We start from the raw sequence: 24,138 nt of genomic DNA on the forward strand, positions 1-24,138 counted from the left end.
TGTAAAGAGGGGACCTAATCTTCCCTGTTTTCAGACAGAGAATCTCCAGAAAACAATCTATAACAGTTAATCAATGGGGCAAAGGGGCAATTGTTCAGTGGGGGAGAAAAATAGGTCCGACGGGTGCGTACCTATCCTTCGCTATTTATAAAGGGAGAGCCTGTTGTTTCTCCGTTTGCAAACAGTGAATCTCCAATAAATTAACAAAGAGTAATACTAGTATTTTCACAACAATTATCAATTTCTTTCAATTATCTATCACTTTCGCAATTCGTCGTGTTTACACGACCTTACCCGGACCGCATGGACAGTTTCTCGTCTTCCGAATCCAGCGCCCGATCGTCCTCTTCTCTCCGTACTTCTCGTGGCACTCCTGATGGTTCCCAGTCAGGACCGCAGATCACTCGAGAGAGGTCTGTTCGGAACCAGTGAAGTTCGGATGATCGGCTGTCAGACGAGGGTCTATCGGACAGGGTACCTTCCGATCGTTGCAGTCGTTCACTCTGTCGTCAGGACCTCTCCCACTGGATCCACGAGTCGCTGATGGGCCCCACGTTTGGGACGCCAATTGTTAAAAAGGGTTCCAAAGACAACCGGTAACCAAAGACCCTTTTATGTTGCCCGGCGGTATCGCCTCTATGACCCACCAATATTAATCAATGAAGAAGCAGGCGCTGGAGACTGGAAGGCGGGAAACGAGGATTTTATTCTCTCCGGAGGAGAACACATCAATTCAGACAGCAAGTATCGTCACGAGGTGCTCTACCCGCATCTCTGAGGCCTGGCCTCTTATACACAGGTTTACGAACTTTATTGTATGTAACACATTCTTGCAATGCTTTGAAGTATGAAAGGACATCCTCGGAATCTCCCCTTCAGGCCCGTTCCCACACACATTTACAGTTGGATTCCCCACCCCGGTCACAACAGGTGATAGTTGTCACGCAGCAGGGCATTCCGCCGATTCACGGAATGCATGGGGTTGATCGGATCTCATGGGGTGGGGGCTTTGATCGGTTCGGGGGTCTTTTGATGGGGAGGGGAGGCTTCCTACTGTACGGGGTAATAAACAGTATCCGCAGAGCCAGGTGGCGGTCTGGGAACAGGGAAGACAAACGGGGATACAGGAAAAGGGGGTTTGCATCAAAAGGGTTTGAGGCCATGAAAGGAATGAGGGGAGGTGTCGCGCTGGGAACAGGATGAGATTCAGTGGTGAAACTGCGCTGGAGAGGGGTTTATGACCCAAGACATGAGAGAGCGGGGGTTGTCAGTGTGCGGGGGACTGCTTGTGAGGTTAAGAGAGAGAGAGAGACGCGCTGGCTATCAGCGAGGGGCAGGGAGGCCATGGCATTCAAAATGGCTGCCGCTTACGCGCACGACTGGGCTCGAAAAGGGGCAAGATGGCGCAGATAATGTTCACCAAGATTGTATTCATTTTTCACAATGGCATGTATATATTTGTCTTGTGTTGTGCATACTTTGATGGTTTTTGGATAACTGAATATAGTACTTTTGAACAGTCTACAAAATCTCAGATGTGCAGCTCTGACCCACTTACAATAGCAATTTCAAATTTGACCACTTAGAAGGCCTCACTCTCTGTGAGTCAAAGAAATACGGGGGGTGTGTGCAGTTTTCTCTGTTGTGAAACAACACTTTAAAAAAATCAATGTATTACCATTTCAGATGTTTACAAAGTGGGGTAAACCATTAATAGTCTCGTGGAAAGACACTCCACCAGAAACCTCAGTGACTAGTAAACTTCTGAGTTTTCTCAATTCTGATAGGAATGGTATGGTTTGCAGGTTGAGGGAAGTACTTAAAGGGTGAGGTAGGATAAAGCAGAAAGAGCGGCCTTCAGTCTTAGCTTTGAACCATAGAAGATACAAACTGAAAGAGTTAACTGAGTAAGAATGAGTAAGAGAGAGTGCAAGTAAGAGAGATTGTAAAAGTGAATGAAGGTGTCAGAGTGAGAATACATGAGACCGAATGAGTAAGAAGGGGTCAGTGAGTGAGAAAGTATGAGTGAGTCAGAGTGAATGTAACTAAGTAAGCGTCAAATAAAGAGAGAATGAGTGACATAGTGAGTGTGAGTGAGAAAGTATCAGTGGGTCAGAACAAGAGTGAATGAGAGTAAGCGAAATTGACTGAGTCAGAGTAAAAGTAAACACAAGAGAATTAGTGAGAATGAATGAATATGAGTGACTGAGAATGCAGTGTGATTTTGTGAGTCTGCTGTGGGACCTATCATATTGAAGGTAATCCATGGCTTATAGATGCACCTGTTCCAAAATGCTGGTGGAGGCAGTTCTCAGCATGACAGGATCTTGTGAAAATAATACTGTCTGTGAAACATACTGTTCTTACTAGAGGCAATACTTGGCACGTGGGGCAGCCATTATAAAATGCTAACACTGGTATACTGGAGGTAATTCTTGGTATAGAGGCACCTGTGGCAAAATGCTGATGGTGGCCCAATGGAGGCAATTCTTGGCATAAGGAATGACAGAATGCTGGCCACGAACACACTACAGGTCATTTTTTACAGATGTGTCAAGCATGATATGTGTATGGCATGAATGGCAAAATGATAGCACTGGCATATTGTATGCAATTCGTGGCCTACGGAGGCTTCTGTGACAAAATCTGGCCCTGATACAACGAAGTTAATATTTGGCATATGGAAGCACCCAAAATACATTTTGAAAAAGTATAATCCAGTCCTGGAGAGCGTCAGGTTTCATTTCCTTGCAACACCGTGATAGTGAATATTTTATGAGTGCTATTTCAGAGCCTATGACTTCTAAGCAAATGGATGTGAAAATTATATTTTAAATTCATTATTTGGCCACATGTTTAGCAAGAAAATGTCTGGAGACATTTGCCCACTGCCCCTTCCACTTTCAAAGATCACCAGCTGTGACTGAAAGAACAGAATGCAAACAGAGTCTTGATAAGTACTGGTTGTTTTCTACAACTTTCGCCTGGGCCAGACGTTTTGCTTTAGATTTTTTGTCAAATAAATATATTCAGCAGTTCAATGTGCACACCTTCCAGACACCTCCTCTATTTCTTCCAAACTTACAGCTTCACTGGCTCCCTACTATGACAGCTGGCAGTTTTCAAGATTCTGTTTTAGTCATCAAGCTCTTAAATATCATAAACTCCTACCTGAACAAAAAGTTAATTTGTAGCATCCTGCATGCACGCTCAGCCTGTATCCATCTGGCCACAATGCCATTCGTGCTCTCTACTCCATTCCAGATTAAACAGCTACTCTCTCTTATTTGGCGGCCATGTAATGAAACAAACTTTCTCTATTCCTGGCTCCAAACTCCAGTTTTGTGCTCTTCAAGAAAAAATTATATATTTAACTAGATCTTTTTCTCGTCGCTCCAGTGAGTATCTTTCGAGCACCAGGACACCTATTGGGGGGTAACAGTTGTGCTACATAAATAATAATAATTAAATAAAAATGAACAAAAAAACAGTAAGATCAAAAGATCAAAATAAGCTTTATTCGATATTTCATAAAATATCATACAAGCATACAGTTACAGAAATAGTATAAAACAAACCATTTGATCAATTCATTAAAATAAAGAAATAGAAATGGAAAAGTGTATCGGAGAAAACATTACCATTTAAAAAACAAGATCAGGAGAACCAATCTTAACATGATTAAAAATTATTTAAAAAGGATCTAAAAAACAGCATATTTAAGTAGGGCCTTGCAGAGATTTCCTAAATTTAATCAACAACTTCAAGTACTGTTCCATGATACCTATAACTTCTTTATCCTCTAACATCTGTAGGCGCTCATACGCGTCTTTGCAAGACCTCAGGCCCCATCTCTTTAGTAGGGGTTTTAATAATGTTTTCCTGGGGATCGCATAATAGGTACAAAATAAGATGGTATGGATGTTTGATTGAACAGAGGTATCATCACATGGACAGAGACTCAGATTTCGCGACCAATCACTTCCTACTGGAGAAGTTATGAGACGGAAAAATGACCCCAGTCTAAATCTGGCAAGGAGCATTCTAGCATAACAAGAAAAATCAGTAGACAGGTATGCTTGGAGCCCCTTGTGCTGCGTCACCCTTTGGTACGCCTGGAGAGTTGTATTTTGTTTTTGATGGTTCCATCTTTTAGACTCCAAGTGATCCAATAGAGTTTTTCTCAAGTTTTTTCTTGATATAGAGTCCAAGGTCAAAGGATCAGAAAAGTACTCTGGGTGACCAATTTCCACAAAAAAGTTTTTAATGTAAGCCAGCCATTTCGTATGTCTTACCCCCTCCTGTTTGAGAATGTCCAATATCACTTCGCGATTCAAGTCTGTTTCAGTAGTGGTCCAGATTTTATGCCACAAAAGTGGGGGCTCCACTTCAATTAAATCTGAAATAAATGATAAATCTAACTCAATATGCATCATGTATACGGAAGTTGATTTAGGTGTTGCCAATAAATACCTTAGGAAAATATTTTCCTCAATTTGAATAGAGGTAATGTTTTTTTCGATGCCCCAAAGGCCAGCCCCATAAATAGCTGTTGAAATACATTTTGTTTTATATAGAATAATTAGCTGTTTAACGGGCCTCCCACCTATTCTTCCGGCAAAGTCTCTGAGCCCACCAACAGCTCTAACAAGGGCAAGTTTCCTCATTTTAACTGCCGACTTCCAAGATGTGTGTCGATTTACAGAAATGCCCAAATACGTGAAGTTGTCCACTGTCTCTAGTCTTTGCTCCTCAATGTGAATGGGGCATGATCTTTTGTTTATCTTTTTATTACAGACCATTGAGTAGGTTTTCTTGATGTTGACTCTCAGGCCTTTATCGTACATGAAATCCCTGAATGCTGTGACTGCTTTTTGTAGCCCCACTCTAGTTTGTGAAAGTATAGCCGCGTCATCGGCACAGAGCAAGATAGGGATTGATTGCCCTGCCACCTTTGGATAATCGCATTCAAAGTTTTTTAAGTGATCTCCTATTGCGTTTATATAGAGGGAGAAGAGCATTGGGGCCAATATACACCCCTGCCTAACCCCTCTATTTATGGAGAATCTTGGCGAGCACTCTCCTTTTGGGCCGTATCTAACTCTAGCTCCTGCGTTTCTATACAAATTCTTTATAAAGATGAGTATTGATGGATCTACTCCTAAAAGTTCCAGGATATCCCAAAGTTGTTCATGGTTTACACAGTCAAAAGCAGAGCTTAAGTCCACATAAGTAACATACAGGTTTCCATTTTTTGTGTCAACGTATTTGGACATAATAAGATGTAGGTTCAGAGTTTGTTCTACTGTACCTCTCCCTGATCTGAAGCCATACTGGAGTGTTGAAAGTATGTTCTTCTCCGCTGCCCATACTTCAAGACGTTTCAGAATAATACGGCCTGCAATCTTCATTTTAAACAAGTTGCATGTTTCGTTATCGCATGGACATAAAAATTATGTGTTGGAATTAAAACTTCTCTTCTGTGATTCGTGGGATAATGCCTTGTAAATGATCAATTAATCAAAATGTATTAGAAGAAAGACATAACTGAAACCAATACAATAGTTCGTATTCAATATATAGTCTTATCAATTAATATATGTGGACATAAATACTATAGTATTTTTTCCCATTTTTCCCACCTCCTTGAGATTTATCAATACCTTTATCTTTGCAGTCTACACTAGGGGAATTATTAAATCATGAGGTATAGATACTTTTCGTTCCCGGTACTGGCTGTGTTTTATGTCATAGAGGAGAACCACATTTTTAATGTAATACAAAGAAAAATGAGTAATGTTCCTCTAACACTGTAGTATAGGTGGTATTTAAAATAGGCATTGTGTGTGTTATAATAATCTAGTATTATTACATTTCAGCTATGTCAGTTTTAGTACGTTCCTCGTGGTTAAGGTCACGTGACAGCATTTTTGGGAAGATTCGGGTTTAAAAGAAAGGCTATATAAAGTCAGTTTCTGCGATTTTATTGATGTCAGAGTGTGTGGTGTCACTTCCGCTACTCCTTCATTATGGTGAATTGACATGAATGGACAAGAATCCCCTTCCAGTACCCCAGTAAAGTTATCCTCTTTCTCTGCTGTGACTGAGTCTTCGTTCCTTGATCGGTCAAAATATCTGCTTGGAATATGTATTATATAATTGATCAAGTTCTGAAATGTCACTCTCGAATTTCAGCAGTTATTGTTGGAGTTCCTGCTATTAGCAGGCTGTATTAGGTTTTTTGGTGCCCAAAACAAGAGATTGTAATTCTAAGCAGCCGTATGTCTTTAGTTCTGAATGCAAGTTCAAAATTAGTCAGATTAGCCATTTGCTCAAAGTCTTAATGATAGAATTCTGTTTTGCTTTGCAATATTCTAAGGTTACTCTCCAGATCCACCAGAGAGCCAGTCTGAAAATGAGGGACAGCCTTTGACGGGCACGCTTGAGGTGGCAGACAACATCCACCATGCCAGCACTCGGGGGTCCCGTCGATCGGATGTGCCCACAAGCACAGGCCGTGCTCGTGTGGGTCAGGGTGGTGGGAGTGGCGCAAGGCGGAGGCGAGATTCTGGCCAGTCAGCTGCAGGGCCCGGTGTGACTGAACTGAGTACCATCCTGGAGGCATACCGGCGGGACACCAGGGAGGTTAGCCAGGTAGTGGAGGCCTTCACTGAGCTCAAACAATAGCAGGCTGAGCAACATGCCAGGCAATAACGACATTATGGACGGGTGGAGGCAACACTGGCTGAGCTCTTGACGGTGCATCGGGACATGAGCCAATCACTACTTCAGATTGCTGGCAACATGCAGCACCCTCCCTTTGTCACCAGGCCACAAACATCAAGGCAAAGTGCAACACCAGCCACAGGGAGGGAGGAGGAGGAGGAGAAGGAACTGTCTGACGTAGCGTCCCATGCATCGTCCATGCCTGAACGTGAGGGTTCCCCAAGGAAGAAGGGTCGTCCACGGCTAAGACGTTGAGAGGCAGTGGGTCATGCACAAATGTGACCTGGCATATTGCCCTTGGGTGCAACAGCATCACCCATCAGACTCTCCCACATGGACTTGCTGGTCACTTTCTGCCCAATGATGCCAAGCACTGTGAGCTCGACTCTTTTGACTCAAATTGTAAGGCATCTCATCTCCAGCACTGCACTTTAGATTCCCCCCCCTTCCTGTACAGCACCTACTCACGTTTCCTGCACAAGATCACCTAATAAATATAAATTACATCACACGCATTTGTGTAGTCATCCTGTACCCACAGTATAAAGAATATGTGTGTGCAAATGTATGAAATGCAAGAGTACGTAACAAACTGTAGCCATCCACACACTTGTATCTGAGTCTGGATGAGGACACACATAGGTAACAATATTCTAACAACTAGATACATGGATGGAAATACACACCTGTGATGGTTAGTAAATGCTGGAGAGGGGTTTGCCTCACAAAACTGCAATTACTGACAGGCACAGGAGAGTCACTTGGAGGTGTATAGATCAGGGCTATAAAGCTAGGTGGCCACGTTGGGAGTACCTACAACTGTGTCCTCAGGTATGTGAACTATCATCAGCATGCTGCTGTACTGTGGATGTGATGAATGGTGCACAGGCAAAGGGTGGCAGCACAGACTGTGGGCTATGGGCTGTATCAGTCTACACAAGCTCACCTGATCACGTGACCTCCCCCTATGGAGCTCCAGCATTAGCATGTACTAGTAAAATTGTATGCAATATTCTTATGTTTTTTCAACAATCAGTTTTTATTTTTCATTTTTTGTTGTTATTAAAAACATTTCCAGTCCGTGAGTGGAACAAACAAAGAGCAGTGCCTTTTCCTGTTACTAGCGGCCCATCTCTTTTCACCCAAATAACCAGCACATTTTGTGCAGTACAAAACCCACAGGTTTATTGTTGAGCTGAAGTGCAATTCTCAAGTATGACTCCATTCTGTTTTTTAGGTCTCGGTTTTAGACAGCTCATGTGCAGTCTCAAAGAGACATGTTGTTAATACGTCGTGGGCTTACAGCCTGGCCATTGCTTTTCATTTGTTTCTTCGAGTGTCCTCTAAAAAGTCTTGCTTGCAAGTGGCTAATCTTTTCTATTTGCCCTCCTTTGTGTCGGTTGTTCTGTCCCATGGAGCACCGTCCCATTACTTGTAGCCGTGCAATTGTCCATTTTAGCAACTGCTTTAGGAACATCTTTTTTCTTTGTCTAAGAGCGCTTCACACGAGTGCTAGTGTTTTCTCTCGATCCAAGATTGTTCTTATCTCATAAGATTTGCTGTTCATTAAAAAACAGAGATCAAATGTCAGACGCTGTTTCCCCCAGGGCGCCTGTTTAATTTTCTTTCTCTTATTTCAGAGTGAGAGAACTCATCCCCTAGCCCCTCACTCATCGCTGCTTACCCCCTCATTGCATGCCACCTCCGTCCTTTGTTTATTGATTAAAAAGTCTCTGGGTGCTGCTGCATTTTGGTTGTTCTTAACAACGTTATTAGCAGAGCAATGGCTGGATTGCGAACACTTATTTCTTCTTGCCATCGTTGGCTGCACTCTCTCCTCTGTGCTGCTAGTAAAGCCTGATGCCGGCTGTCCCCGCCCCATCCCTTCACCTCCCACCTCTAGGCTGCGAGACATGTTTCCAGTTCCATCTGTAGCTGCTATCACCACTACCCCAGCTGCTGCAGGTGATGTCCCCCTTATGCTTGCATTTTGCTGTAGAAAATAGCCCGCCAATGATGTGGTCTGGAATGCACCACTTGGTGAGACCAGAGGGATGAGGAAGAACAGTCCATAAAGCACATGGCCTTTCATTCAAACCAGAATCAGACATGTAACCATATATTTTTATTTGTATACCATACTGCTTCGTTGATAAAAATCAGCAACACAGAAGTGACAGTAACACATTAAATGGAGACCCAAGCACCACCCTTCATCAATCTTCCCTTTGGTATGATTTGCTGCTTAGGGTTGTCTGCATTGTTACGATCTATGGACGTGAGATGAGTAACACCAGTACACACACAGGACTTGTTTTTCGTTCTGGCATTGCATTGCTTCTAAATATTATTGTTGGGGTGCGGCCAATGTTCTGGGTCCTTTCTTAAATGGATTAAGCTTGTGTTTTTTTATAGTGTTCAAAGAGAACCTCACCACATTATTATTCACAGCAATAAACTGCAGAGTGCAAGTTAGGATGGATGGAATTCCTAGGTAGTGTATGAAAAGCAGAAGGCATAGAAAGAGTTAATGTCTGCCACAGTAAAATAGATCAATCCACTCATTTGCATGCTGCCTCCCGGAAATCTGCCCCTCATTTTGCTGTTTCTCTAGCCAAGCTACTTACACACAGCTCTCATAATGATATTTCTTAAAATCAAAGCCATGCAGCGGAAGAAGGAAATCCGTGAGATTGCTTCAGTTTAGAAAAGGACCCAATATTATTGCCAATTAAATCAGTGTTAGGTTTATGTGCTAAACTTGGACGAGAAGAGGGGCATATGAAGGGCAGTAGGAGAGGCTTTAACCCTGTCAGCGTTCACCTACCCAAACTCCACAATTTACCTGTAGGATCTATGTACATGGTGGTCAGTATCACTTTTGTATCAGACGTGTCTGTTGGTTACTGTTGAATGCCTTCCCCTAGCCTGTCCCAGGATGATTCCCTGAATTTATCTAAAGTCTCTTTACTTTTCCAGCACTACCAGCGTATGTTTCCACTTCCCTGATGCATTGAGAGTAGCTGGGTGCCTCAAGCTCTCATCTTGCCCTCTCTAATTACGAGATGCATTGCTTGTCACATTAGTTAAGGGTGTACGAAATGCGCATTATTTGCTATTGCGTAACTATGCAAAATTTCTGGGAAACTATGCGGAAGTACGTGAAATGCGAAACCAGCAATTCCAGCTATATTTTAGCATGAAATACATCTTTGCATCCGTTTTAAACTCAAGGGCACATTTCATGCTAAAAAAGTAGTGCACAAAACTCAAGTACCGCCATCAGCAACCACTCGCATTCTGGTCCTTTGCGTAGTTCCTATTAGCTCATAGTAAAGTTTTACCGCAGACAGCCATGAATTACAACACATAATAGCAGAACTTTGTGTAACAAACGTAACGGCCGTTTCCTCCAAGCCTACTGTAAATCTGCCACCCCCTATTTTATAACTTTGTTAAAATAATGCCTTTCTATAATAAAATGCTGAATAAACTGCTTTGTGAATAGTATGTGAAAGATGTTCATTTTTATACAAATAAGAAATATCAACAGTTTCTGATGTTTTTCTTGCCAAAATGTTGTACTTTCCTTACTTACACGGTAAGGCTTCCTGATGCAATACTTTTAAGTAAAATCGCCATTTACAATAGTCGTTTCAGAGCATTAGTCTGGCCAACCATATGGAAGGTAACAGAACGGTATCAGTGTGGCCTGGGTGCACCCAAAAGGCAAAGTGACAGGAGGCCTCTCGGACTGCAGGTGCAGAATTGATGCATCACTTGAAATCTACGAGATGCCCCAATTACAAAACATTTCGCCGTGATCGTGCAAATGCACACCTTCATCAATGTATTTGAATTTGGGTATTTACTGATCTTAAAAAGCGGTCATCTCTGCAATCTCACTTTATGTAAAATGAGGTTGTCAGAAAGTGTTGCTATGGAGATTGGCATCATAAAATAATGCAGTTATGTTGCTTTCACGGTTACATTTTTTCACAAATGTTTTTTAATTTTATTTCAGGCCACCTCCTAGCCCCTCTGGCACAATGACCATAACAGCGGGACATGCTCAGTACCACTCTGTTCCAGTTTACGAGATGAAGTTCCCAGACCTTTGTGTGTACTAAGTGCAATCCAGCACCCAGTTGCCATCTGGATTAAATTATGAAACAAGATGTGTTTCCAGAGGGTGTTAACTCTAGCTGCTTTACTACAATCAAATCGACCCTAATGAATGCTCAGACAGCCTGGAATGTTGTCCAAATTCCAACCATTAGTTATTTATGTTAGATTTTTTAAATATTTAGTTTGAACTTTGGTTCATCACTCAAGGAATTTGATTAGACTATCTTGAGCAAACAATACCACTAAGTTTTACCCGGGATGGAAAAAAAACAATTGTACTGTATATTTACAACCAAGAGTATATATGTGAGGATGGATAATGTCTGCACTCCCATTCACCTATCTCCCTCCAATTAGTTATTATAGCATTAATATTGTCAGATTCTTCCTTGTCAGTCATTGTTATATTGCATGCATGTGTTTATTCTTTTACTTGCACCAGTTACAAATCTTCATCTCAAAGCACCATGCCACCAACCCAGTTTCCCCCAACTCAATACAGTTGTGTTGTTCTTCCTATGTGTTAGCACTTTACACATTTGGTATCCGCTCCTCTAAGGGGAATTAATGGTGTCAAAGTTGACTTCACTGTGAAATTGACCCCACATTTTCAACAAGGAACATGTGGACTTCTTTGATTGGTCGTGAAAAAACATCTATGTGTAGGTCATGCTGTGCTTGATATCTATCTCCATATTATTATTGTGGGAACGTATGAGCCACTGCTCAGTTTCTACACAATTACATAACACATTTACCAGCCCTATTATTTTTGTGTATCCCCGTCCCCCCGAATCCATTCTTTTACTTTGAATATTGTGAAATTTACAGAGTATGTGTTACTGGAACGTCTTTCTAGGGAGGGCACTATTATACTGGACAATCAATGATGGAGCCAATGAACTCCTTCTAATGATGACTGTTGTGGTCTGTTCATAGTGAGCAACATTCACAGTTTGAGGTGGGTGCTTGGCATCTAATTTGACAAATATGAACTGGGGTTAACACATCATTTTGTTTAACATGATGAGCCCTCATTCTAGTTATTTCTCTGAGTCACCAGCTATCTATAGTCGTGAGGTTTAGCTCCTATTAATGGCTCATGTTTCTGCACCACAGAGGGCACGGTTTGAACCCTTGAGGCTGTTAACTAAACATAAATCACCCCAGGACCTATGTGCACACTTTAAGGCTTCTCACGTGTGAGGTTCCGCTGAATACCTAGCAGAATGTTTCACAGGTTTATGCCATTATGTGATGACTGCTTGCTAAAGATGATTTGTTCCTTCACTGTTTTTAGTTCATGACTAAAATATTCTTCAAAGAATACGTTTAGCTCTTTTCCCTAATGATAGAGTGGCCCTATACTTGTGTTACCATGGGACCTTTTGACAGTATTCTTGCTACTATTTTAGTTCTATACAGATCAGCACTTCTTGGAATGGGTGGGGAGGGGGAACTAGGAAACATTTTGCTTTTGAGCATATAGTTTCCAACTTGAACTTAAATTGCAAAGTTTTCTTCCCTTTCCATGTCCTTTTCTCATGCTGTCTGATATTTCAAATTGAATTGGTTAGATTTTTTGTTCTGATCATTAATCATAGTGAGCCCAAAAGTATCTGGGAGGTGTGCATTATTCTGCTGAATATGAAAAAAGGAATCAATGGCCCTATATTTTAAGCTCTGCAACAAACTTTCATCTACTATTATCCCATAGGGAATCTGTGTTTAGTCCACGGCTGTGAAGAAATTTGCCAATAAACGTTTCTACTTTGCATGCTGATGTTGCCCCTGACAGCTTGAATGTTAGCACCTGACCCAACACATTCTTCCTTAATATGCTTTTTCTGAGATTAAGGGAATGCTGCTTTTTGTATTGTCCAGATTTGTGTAAGGGCTTGCTTATTTACGGATCACTTGGGTTAATGGTGTGAGAGACAAAAGTTTAGTGTTTCTTTCATCGCTTCAGGCTTCTGACTACCAGCCTGCACCTTGTGCTGTGATTAGAGCAACAATCCAATTTTACCATCTACTTCTGCTTGTTTAGAATTGTAAAATAGTTTAATCTACTGACCACTTTGGAGAGAGTTCCCATTAGGATGCCCATTTTAATACTGAGTGGTCAATGTTCATGGGAAAAACGATTGCGGGTTCTGGATGTCAGCCATTCATTTTGTTGCAAGACAGCCAACCATTATGTTGCTCCATGCAAAGTATAAAACATTGCAAGAAACCTGTGGAGCAATTGGGGACGTCATCATTTCACAGTTGTTTCACAGTTATTGGGGCATATGTAATGTTTGATGAAATCTAGTTGAAGATTAAGTGAATGTCATGGAAGATATCAACCATCCTCACTTGTAATGTACATGAAGATTATTTTAACCAGTTTATCATTGAAAGTAATATATTTGTTGAGTGTTTTATAATGGTTAATGTGGATCTGTTTTAAAAGACTGTTTTATTATTGGCTGTGACTGTGCTCTTTGACTTCAAGTTTGTACTGGTCCGCTAAGTTAAAGAAATTGAGTTGTGCAATATGAAATCTTTGCTTTTCGTGACTCACTGTTTAGGAAATATAAATAATTTTTATTGTGGAGACTAACAAATCAAATTTGAACTGAAAATGTATGTAGCAGCTAGTTCAACTGTTTTATTCTAAATGCAAACCATTAAAGGAATAGATTGTATGAAAAGTATCAATGCAAATTAGTGAAATAGTATTTTTGCTCTATTTTGCAAACTGAAGGCAAGATTTGAGACCCGCTGTAGGTCAACATTATATTTTCTAGTCCTTTGTAAATAGTGAACATTGCTCCTGTGATGTAATTCAAAAGATTGCATTTCACTAAAATCAGTTTTACAGATCTCTCACATTTTGTTCCCCTAATGTGTACAGTAGAGGAACATTTAGTTTGTTTTTAGAATTCTGTGTGTGAATTCGGTATATCGTCGGCAGTCTATTTGTCAGTCGTTAAATATACAAATCAGTCAGGAAGTTATTACCAAAATGTTTACGGTGCACGAGTAGATACCTGGTATGTGATACAAGCTTTGCAACAGTAATAGGACTTCCGTTGTCCTTCATCAGCACTTGCATAAAGATAAACTTTTAAAAGAAACTATTCTGCTATCAAAAAATCCCAAAGCTAAATTAGAAATTTATTTACCGAAGTTATAATTTGTGACGGCTTTCGAACATACTCAAGTTGGAGGAATATCCACTAGGAAAGATGCTCTTATTTCAGAGGTAAAGTTCACGATCAAGGCCTTTAGGACATCAAAAGCAAGAGGTATTCAAAGGTGATGTCAGTTGATACAAGTAAAGCTATGCCAAAGAGGATTAAATAGTAACAAAGTGGACCATTTAATTTTGGGTTGTCAATTTAAAATAATTATTCAGAGGCTCATGGTACCAAATAAGTTATACTTGTTCACACTATAGTTAAGTATCTACCTGCTTCTACTTTGCGTTCAACATTTATTTGTCAAAGTATGCACGTCTTTGTGTGTTGCATTCTACATTAATATACATTTTTCTCATTTAAATATAAAACATAAGTGATTTATTTTTACATTCTTAAAAATGTGTACAACATACATTTTTAGTTATATATTTCTGTGGTCTTGTAGTCACTTTATACATGGTATGGGACCTTTTTTTACCCGCAGCCTTTATCATTTTATACTACTGAGTCTTTACGCATGCTTTTGCCATTCTTTGCAAAGATTACCAATAGGTTACGAGAACTTACTTTTCATCTAAATGTTGTCTTTAATTAAAGGCACTGTGAAGTTTTCTAGTCTAATAAGTAATGGAATCAAAGATTGAATTAATATTCTATGAGAAATAGACAGGTAACTGTAAATTGAACAAAAGAAATATCAGTCAGTGAATAGTCTTAAACAAGTGAAGATTTGGATTCATCACAAAATGTTTCTCATTTTGTGATTTGATATTTTTTTTTGTATACCATGAGATGGAACACTTGCCCTTCCTCAGTTGAAAATTTTACCTCATTAGATGGATGGGGCATGTTGAGCTCTTTAACATCCGCATTCAGGTAGGACAGTGTCCGCTTAAGAAATAACATAAATTAGGTAGGTTATTACCAGTGTTTATGCACCTACATCCTACAGCTCACAGAGATACTCGTGAAGCTTTTGTCTTTAAAGTGGTGTACATACACCTGAAAAACAAATTTTAAATATCCATAATTACCAAATAAATATGTTAGAGTAAACCAATGGATTCATTGACATGCAGTGGGTGCTTCCCCTGTATTCTAATTGTAAATCATATGGTGTAAATACATGGAAATCCAGTTAAATTTAAATCTAGGCCTGTGTGGGATTGATTGCTTTAGTAATCTATTTTGGGTTTCATTATTGTTCTTAGTGGCAATAAAGGAGAATAGGCACAAAGGCATACCCATCCCTGTGGTTTCACTAATATACAGTACATGTGTAAAGTGAGATAAATGAATTATTGGTGTGAAGGGTATACTCTGTATTCAGCAAGACACCGCCTGTTAATACTTGAAAACTGTTTGACAGTTTAATTTAAAATAATGTAATGCCATCAGTATAGAAATGTTTGCGCCCCATGCCATTTTTTAGAAATGAATCCGCATGGTATAATCTGTGAATGTAGGGCTTGAATTGCCATCTTTTTTGTCAAACGTCATGTGTTATGGTGCTGCACTTCTCATAAACCCATTAAACAGTTGGGCATCACTTGAAATACCACATTTTAGATGCACTGACCTATTGGATCCTAGAGCCCAGCTGTATTTCTCTCTTTAGGGTAAAGCATTTTCCAGATTACATCCAGTAAATTTCAGAATTAAATTTTTGTAAGTTTCAGCTGTGTGTATTTGTTTTTAAAATCCTGCATTCATTATTTGTGTTATTTATTTTTTTGTTTTAATAGGTTTGCATTACGACAGTATAATTCGGAATGAAATTTATCTCTGTCCCCTGCAGAATTGTATCCTAATGGAATAGAGCGACATTTTTAGTTTAAAAAAACTATTTAAAACAAGAGGCCATTTATTTTACCAGCTGTAAGTTGTGCGATAAAACTACCTGCACATACCCTAATCGTAACTTTAGTTCGCAAGGATTTCTTATGGCAGATGTTTGTACTTTAATAGTAGCACATTTCTACTATATGAGTTTAGGAACACACATAACTGGTTCGACGTTCATTTATTTGGCAGTTTTGAAATGATTTTCGTGTCTTACTTTTGCCTCCATTCCTCAAATTGTTGCTGTATGTATTTCAAAGGAAGAGAGGCTTGGAAAAGATTTCACTATAAAGGGATATAAAAGGTGAGGCAGAAAGTTTTACATCTAAATGTAAATGCTATTGACTCGAATTAAAGTGGATTACTGGTGGAGTCTACTAGGACCTCTCCGCTATTTAAGCTGTACTCTGAAACACCAGCCCAGAAACACTCCATTTATATACTGCACAATGATTGTTTCTGATTTGTTAATGTGATATATGCTTATGTATCCAAATGCTTTTCGTTTTTTAGTTACTCATTTCGGTTTTACTCGCTCGATGTTTTAAAAGGAAATAAAGTAGATGGCTAGCCATTTACAAATATCCTAAAACCAGAGTATGCGCCAAAAGCTTTTTTAGCAACGTCAGTCAGCTGAGCTGATAAATGTTTTGTTTTATTGCCCGTATGTCTTGTGTGACGATAAGTAAAAACCCACTGTGCAATCAATATTTAAGCAATAAACGTGAACTGCTATATCAGAAGCATTACTTTGGTCTTTCGTTTTCAATTGTATCTTGTGTGTATTTATTTGGAATGTAACTCTACATAGCCTTGCATTTCCCTGATTTGCGCTTAATAAAAAATATGCTTTCTATGTTTTATTCAATCTTATATTTGAAACGATATTCAGTTATAGTTCGCTTCAAAATCTGTAGAAGTCCAGAGGAAATGCTGCTTTTCCTTGTATGTTCCTTCATAGCTGACACTTTTATTTTAATGAGGTGATGTTAATATCGGATTGCTGATTGTCCAACAGTCTTTAGGGTGTTCATTTTATTAATGCTCACGCCAGTGAGCACTTCCACCAGCGTCTCCCTGGGCAAGACCATATCTTGGCGGTATTTCTACAACATGCATTGATTTAACTGTCACTGCATCCACTGTTATTCCTTAGATGGGCTATGCAAGCTCACTTTGAATTCTTGGAAAGTCCCATGTTCTTTTAATTAAACGCCCACCAGCTAGAAGGTGTTGGACTAAAGTCGCTACCATTAGCAGTTAGGGAAAAGTTGTAGGGGGTACACGGGCGCAGCATATGGGGCAGGGGGGGCGGGGGTGGACAATAAAAAATTTTTAAAAACTTGACCGCCATCTCGCCACTCCTCTGGAGCCACTGCAGCACATGCTGAGGCTCCCAGACTCCCCTACAGCCAATCCAGATGCTGCTCAAGCGCCGGGATTGGCCTGAGCACCGTGGATTTGTGCTTCCAGATAGACTGGGAGCAGTGGCGTAACGAAACCTAAGGGGGCCCCCCTGCAAAGCACAATGAGGGCCCCCCAGCGGCCCGGCCCACCGCCTACCACTTTGCCCCACCGACAAAAATAAGCAGTCACCTAAAGCCGTATTTTCAGCCATCTGTGCATACTTCGAACAGCAAATATAAATAGAATGCACTTCAATTGTGTTCTAGGGCTGCCTGAATAATGAGATCCATGACTGGTAATTAAAGGGAACAAAGACAGAAAAGTCACATTACAAATGAATACATACTTTTTATTTATAACCGTATTTAGTGCCAAGACATGGTCTTTCCAGGCTCTTTAAACACTTAGCTGGCATTTTTCTTTTGGCAAGCCTACTTTATATTCCTTTTCATGAAATGCTTTCTCAAACTACAGTAGTAAATGTACATTTCAAATGCAAGGAATAGGCAGAGTGGGGACCCCACGAGTACTGGAACCAGAAAAAAACGAAGCATCTGTAACCAGTTAACAAAGGTATGTTGACTGTGCAACTCGGATGGAGCATACAGCTGCCTGCTGTGGTGCGCTGTAGCACCCAACAGCACTTTTCAATAATGTACATCACACGCAGACATGTAATAGCGCTCACTGGGTAGAGCTTATATAGGACATAGCTCAGAAATACCATATAGATGGATGGCACTCAGCTCCCAAGAGCATTGTAAGCAGTTTAAAACACATGCAAGCATTGAACAGAACGCTCTGGACAGACCGTGCATACACCCCACACAGGGCAGATATACTATGCAGCTGGCTGCAATGTGGCCCCGAAGAGCACTTTTCAATAGCATGGAACACACACAAACTTCCAACACAACACATTAAATACAACATTTTGCTTACATCTAACTAAGCACAGACATGGCATTTGGGCCATGGGCCATATTTTCCATAGAATGCATTATATAAACATAAATAACTTACCATAACATGTAATTGCTGCCCCTATAGTTGTGTAGCTCCATCTATAACTTTGTCATCAGAATGTGCTACAACAAACGCGATGATGCTGGGCTGGTAAACAGGAGAGAGGTAGTGTATGATGTTGATTAGCATAACTGTATCTTTCAGCCATTTTTCAGCTCAAGCTAACATGTCTGAAGAAAAAATGGCCATCTTTTGTGTTTCAAGCCTCCTCCTGACATCTCGGCTCCCGAGACGAAAAAGTGTTGATTACTTTACTCAGCGGAAATGCTTAATTTCTCGTATCATTCTAAAGATAATGTTCTTCCTTTCTCATGATCTGAGTCTTAGACACGTGTATCCTCCTTTGCATCATTGCCTTTATTTCAGACCTGTGTGTCCTTTCTCTAAACTGCTGCAGAGCTTGCTCCAACACACATTGCGAGCAAATTCTCTGGCTGAATGAATCTGTGGTTCCCAGACTGTTCATTTTTATTTTGTTAATAACCCCTTTAAGATTTCAATTGCTGTGCGTGTAGAATCTCTTTAGCAACGGCCTAATGGAGGTTGGATAACTGTGCCCAGGCACATTGATGCGTGCCTCTGAACACTGCCTGGGTGGTATTTCCTGGGTGAGTAGTGCGAGGCAGGAAGGCTAAGCAGGAGGGAAGGATACCTCTAGCAAGGGGAGTGATCTGCACCCCTAGGGCTGCAGGCCTTGTGTGGAAGTTCACCCCAGGATAGGGAAGGACATGAAGCCTTCAAGAATCGGACAGGAGGACTCTAGGCCAGTAACAGATCTCTTGAGGCGGCTCGGAGCCCTACTCCTTTCCAGACATGGGCAGGCCAGACCACTCAAAGAACCCCGAGATGCACACTTTACATGGGTGTGACATGTAGGTCACCATTAGAGCTTCTAAACCAGTGCTTAATTTGAGCCAGTGGTTTACAGTGCTCGGCACCGGCACTTTATTGTCAGCACCGGGCCCTGTGGCAGTCTGCCACATGGTGGCGCTGTCTGGCTAATTTAGAGATGACCCCAACAACAGTTAATTATAAACTCAATATACATTAAAAACGAATATTTCCTGCCACCCAAGAAATTCTTATAGTTTTGGGGCCTGAAACAGTCAGAACTGTCACACTTGTAAGAGTGTGAATGTTAGTACTTGTGCTGTCACTATCATTGGCGGCGCTGGCAGGAGCAATGTGTGGTTCAAGGTGCAGTGTCCTCCTGACGACAGCCCTGGCACTTATTTTTCTGCAAATTAAGCACTGCTCCAAACCTGGTAGTGGGCAAAGCACTGGGTCAACTCCGTGCCCTTCTCCGGGGCGGTTGCAATAAGTCCCAGGAGCACCGGCACTGGTGTCCTAGAAGTAGGCATAACAGGTAACCCATTCCCTAGATCCGCCATCTTAAGAAGGCAGAGCCTTCTTCATCGTGATACACATGCTTGCACTGGCTGATAATGTGAGGATTCCCCGTTCTCCTCGCGGGTAACACCCTAATGGTAAGCACCCCACAGGGACTCGTAGTATACATAGTGGCCTAGATACCTGGTGAGAGAAACCACCAGGGGAGTTCAAGTTATGGGCTGATCAACTAATCTGAAGGCAGGCTGTTTGGAAGACCTTTTAGTGTTTTGTGCGAGAGTTTGTGTCTCTATGTGATAGAATGTGTGACCCCCAACCATATCTGAAGCTCTGGGTGATCGCCCCAATGTGTTTGTCCCTGTGGGAGCGCCCTGTACCTCCCTTAATACATGGGTATTTAGCACTTTGCTTTGAAATCCATAGTGGGGGAAAAGGGGGGGGACACGGGTGCAGGGGCAAGGTTCTTCAGTTCCTGGATGGCAAAAACTCCAAGGCCTAGTGTGGTTGTACGGAGGTACTGTACAAGTGAAGACTCGTACTGCACACACCCTTGCTCTGGACTTTTACCCACATCCTGCTCATTCACCACCAAAGTATCTACTTCCTAGGCATGTGGCAGCAGTGCGCTACACCCTGATCTAAGGCCACCATTGTATGAGGTGGGGGTGAGGCTGACTGCAGACACTGCAGTGGGAGTCAAGGGGGTGAAATGTATTTTAAAGCGAGTTGGGCTACAGGGATAAAGGGTTTAAGGAGAGGGAGATTTAAAGGGGTAGAAAGAATATGCATCCATGGGCTCGGGAGGAAGAAGCTGTGGATGGCTTCATTCCCACCCCACCCACCCACTGAGACTCCTCACCACCACGGACCACTCCTGCCTCGGCTCGGACAGACTCACCTGAGGCCTGGCCTGCAGCCTCAGTGGCAGGTGCGAGCGGGCAGCAAAAGAGGGCAAAGGCAAGGTTAGCCAGGCAGGGGCTAGTAATAATTAAATTATGGCCAGGGGCGCCGCACAGTGACGGTCTTTCTCAGTAGTCTGGCTGGGTCCTGGGATGCCTCAGTTCACTCGTCACACGCACTTTGAATTGCGCTGCTGCGCGATGCGCATAACTGTATGGCTTTGGTCACCAGCCCCATCCTATGACCCACCCTGAAGATGCGCAGATGCGGAGACATATGTATAGCTGCCAAGGTTTCAGTTTGCCATGTGTGACATTTTCATGATTTCAGTGTAATTATGAGTGACATTAAACAACTATGAGTGACACTTTCTCTCGAGCAAAATCAACCAATGAAGGCAAGGGAAACAAATATCAGAACCCACGCGCTCCTATAAAAGTAAATTAAATGAGTGGCACAACTTTGCAGACAGACTAGTGACTGCTGAGTTTGGTGTGCCCTCGATCTCTGTATGACTCGGAGCACTGCACACATCATGTATCGGCCCCGTGTGCAGAAGACCTCAAGCTGTCCAGCAATGATTGCGCTACCCCTTTTGGCTGCAGGCCTTACTTTCTATGTATAATAGACTGCAGGTTCATTCTGTGTGTAGCAATGGGCATCAGAGTGTGCAGCTGTGTGATGCTATTTGCATGCAGGTGGGTTGCATCTGTGTGCACATTGTAGCTGCGCACAATGCTATGTGCATGCAGGGGGCTTGTAACTGTGTGCCAATTGTAGCTGTGCACTATGCTGTATGAATGCAGTGGGCTGGCATCTGTGTGCACACTGTAGCTGTGCGCTAAGCTGTATGGGTGCAGGAAGCTCGCGTTAGTGTGCACAGTGTGGCTGTGCACGTGCTATGTGCATGCAGGAGGCTTGCGTCTGTGCACAGTGAACTGTGCTATGCTGTATGGGTGCAAGAGGCTTGCGTCTGTGCACAGTGTAGCTGGTCATGTTGCTCTTTGCATGCAGGAGGCTTGCGTCTGTGTAAACAGTGAACTGTGTGTTATGATGTATGGGTCCAGGAGGCTTACGTCTGTGTGTACCGTATAACTGGGTGCAGCAGACCTTCAAGAGCATGCCTCAGGCTCTGACTACATGAAGCTGAATGTCTGTGTGCAGCACGCTTCAGACTGCATACAGTGTGCTCAGGCCTCAAACTCTGTGCAGCACGCCTCAGATTTGTCATCTAGCCCCATGGCTCAGACTCTGTATGCACAAGACCCCTTGTATCTGACTGTTAGCTCTAGTTTAAGGCTTTTGCTGCTCAGCTGGCCTAGTCTGGCTATCTAGTGAAGCAGGCCTCCTGGTGCTTAAGTTTAGCATGCTGAGGTTCAGTCTCCAAGTACAAGTTTATTTTACTTTGTCATTTTCTATAGCGCGCAAGACCTTATGGGGCATCAGAGCACTTTATAATTAACCCTAGGCACACAGTTACTTGAAATTAACATGCAGCTGTATTTCCATAGGTGCGACGCCAGCAGCCTCAGTACTTTTAATCTGTTCGAAAAGCACTTGGCTGCCAATAAATACAGGTAATCCCGTCCCTTATTTCAGTATTGCTGAAATAAAAATGTCTCTAAATGTCCACGGTCTGGATCGCATTTCATTCCAACTCAATTCATGAAAACACGCCACTTAACACTATATATATTCAGCCGTGAGCGAGGGGAACAAACCTGAGACCTGCAGTGGACCGCTGATCACTCTTTTCATAAGTGTTTATTTCTCTACTAGTAACTTTTTAAGGACATTGCAGCTACCCATGTTTACGGGGCGCACAAGCTGCAGCCCATGTTAGCACTTGAAAAAAAAGCTTACCGGCCTGGCTTGCCTCTGTGGTGAGGACGGTTTCTCAGCAAATTAATTTTCCTTGGAGCGAGGTGGTGTAGGGGGGGGTGGGTGCTTGATTTTAATTGCAAGTCATCTTCTTATAACTGTGCATCATGCGGCGGGACGGTGCAAGCAGGAACAATGTCAAAAGTGTGATTGGAGCTTAAAATATCATTCAGCTTGCACCATATTTGTTGCCAAAGGGATTTAACCAAGGGGCATTGAAAAAAACATATGAAAGAGATTACTGTCAGGATGAGGACATGACCAACATTGACTGGAATCTAAGGTTTTGAACTTTAATAGGTCTGAAGGGGTAAGGAAAAGATGATTATAAAAAAAAGAGTCTGAGTGGTGCTAGCTGAATGAGATACAGTATGAATTGTAGACCAGATGGATTCCCGAATAGGAAAGGAAAAATCCTGTGCTTGATCCTTTTCCCATGCAAGTTCGGGTTTGGATTTAGGGCGATCGGTAGTGGAGCGGGAGAGGATCTTGTAAATAGTAGCAGCTTTGTGTGGGGTGGTGAAATCTAATGGATCAGAGTCTGATGGAGCAGTATCAGATAATGAATTGTGGTTTGAAATGAGGATAGATAAAGCTAGTTTAAAATCAGGAAACTGGGAAGAATATGTGTTAGATAATTGAAAGGATGAGCGAATATCTGAAAAACCCAATAGGGAACCATTAACAAATAGCTTATCTACATACATAATACCTTTGTCAATCAATCCATTCCTTCCAAAAGAGGGCTTTGGTATTAATCTTCAGGGAATGATTATACCATAACAGGATAAGAGAGTGTGGATGTGCTTGAGAGAAAGAGGAGCGAAACAATGAAAGTGTAAGCGCCCTGGAGAGTTTGAAAGTAGGTGAAAGAAATCGTTTAGGAGGTTGAGATAAATGGGTAGCAGCAAGGAAAGGGGAAGGCGAAAGCTGAGCTAGCTCTAGGGCACTCCATGCGATGATAGGGGGAGGGGATGAATCTGCTAGGAAAGGCCAAATTTGTTTTAAAGTGAAGGAAGAATGAAAACGAACGAGATTGGGAAAATTTACACCTCCCAAATGTTTTGGTTGCTGAAGGCGAAACAGGGATATCCTGGAGTTACGGTTGTTCCAGAGAAAACGGACAAGGCTAAAATAAAAAGAAGGGGAGACAAAGGACAACCTTGTCTAGTACCCCTAAGTAAAGGGAAGTAAGCTGACTGAGCACCATTAACGCGGGGCTGCAGGGGCCTGTGTTACACCCCTGACTGGTAGCCTGTGCCTGCTGTCTCCAACCTAGCAATGCAACCCGGTTGGAGACATTTCAGTGTGCATGTTGATTTGGCCATCCTACGACGCCCGGCCAAACAGACATGAACACTGACAGCAGTGCCCACCACTTCTCCTGGTCACTGCTGATTTACTATCACAGAAACTGGGATTGTTTACGCTTCCTCCTGACCCTGCAGCTGTCACAAACAAATTATCTAATTGGATTACTAGGATATTAAACATGATGGTACATTTCTGGCTTCAGGGAACTGAAATGTAATTGTAAACTGATAGAGCGCAGATCTGACACTCCGTCAAAGAAACTTCTCAGTGTTGCAGTGCAACATACGTATAAAACTGTTTTTATAACTTGTGGTCCTTTTTTCTACAAACATCTACGCGATGTACAGTCCTACTCAAAAAGTTTTTAACATTGCAA

The 24,138-nt window shown here is 41.9% G+C and overlaps 1 protein-coding gene across 5 annotated transcripts in view; it reads left to right on the forward strand.

The window, feature by feature from the left end:
• The window catches only part of EFR3A (EFR3 homolog A), a 1,108,455-nt gene extending 1,091,825 nt beyond the window's left edge, over positions 1-16,630 (forward strand). For all 5 annotated transcript variants that reach the window (XM_086966224.1, XM_086966228.1, XM_086966225.1 and 2 more), the window contains one exon: positions 10,751-16,630. In XM_086966224.1, coding sequence (XP_086822350.1) covers positions 10,751-10,856 — 106 coding nt within the window. In that variant the 3' untranslated portion in view covers positions 10,857-16,630. The remainder of the gene's footprint in view (positions 1-10,750) is intronic.
• Positions 16,631-24,138: the final 7,508 nt, after the last annotated feature.

This window comes from Lissotriton vulgaris, chromosome 4_1 (assembly GCF_964263255.1).
Source record: "Lissotriton vulgaris chromosome 4_1, aLisVul1.2, whole genome shotgun sequence".
Taxonomy (NCBI): domain Eukaryota; kingdom Metazoa; phylum Chordata; class Amphibia; order Caudata; family Salamandridae; genus Lissotriton; species Lissotriton vulgaris.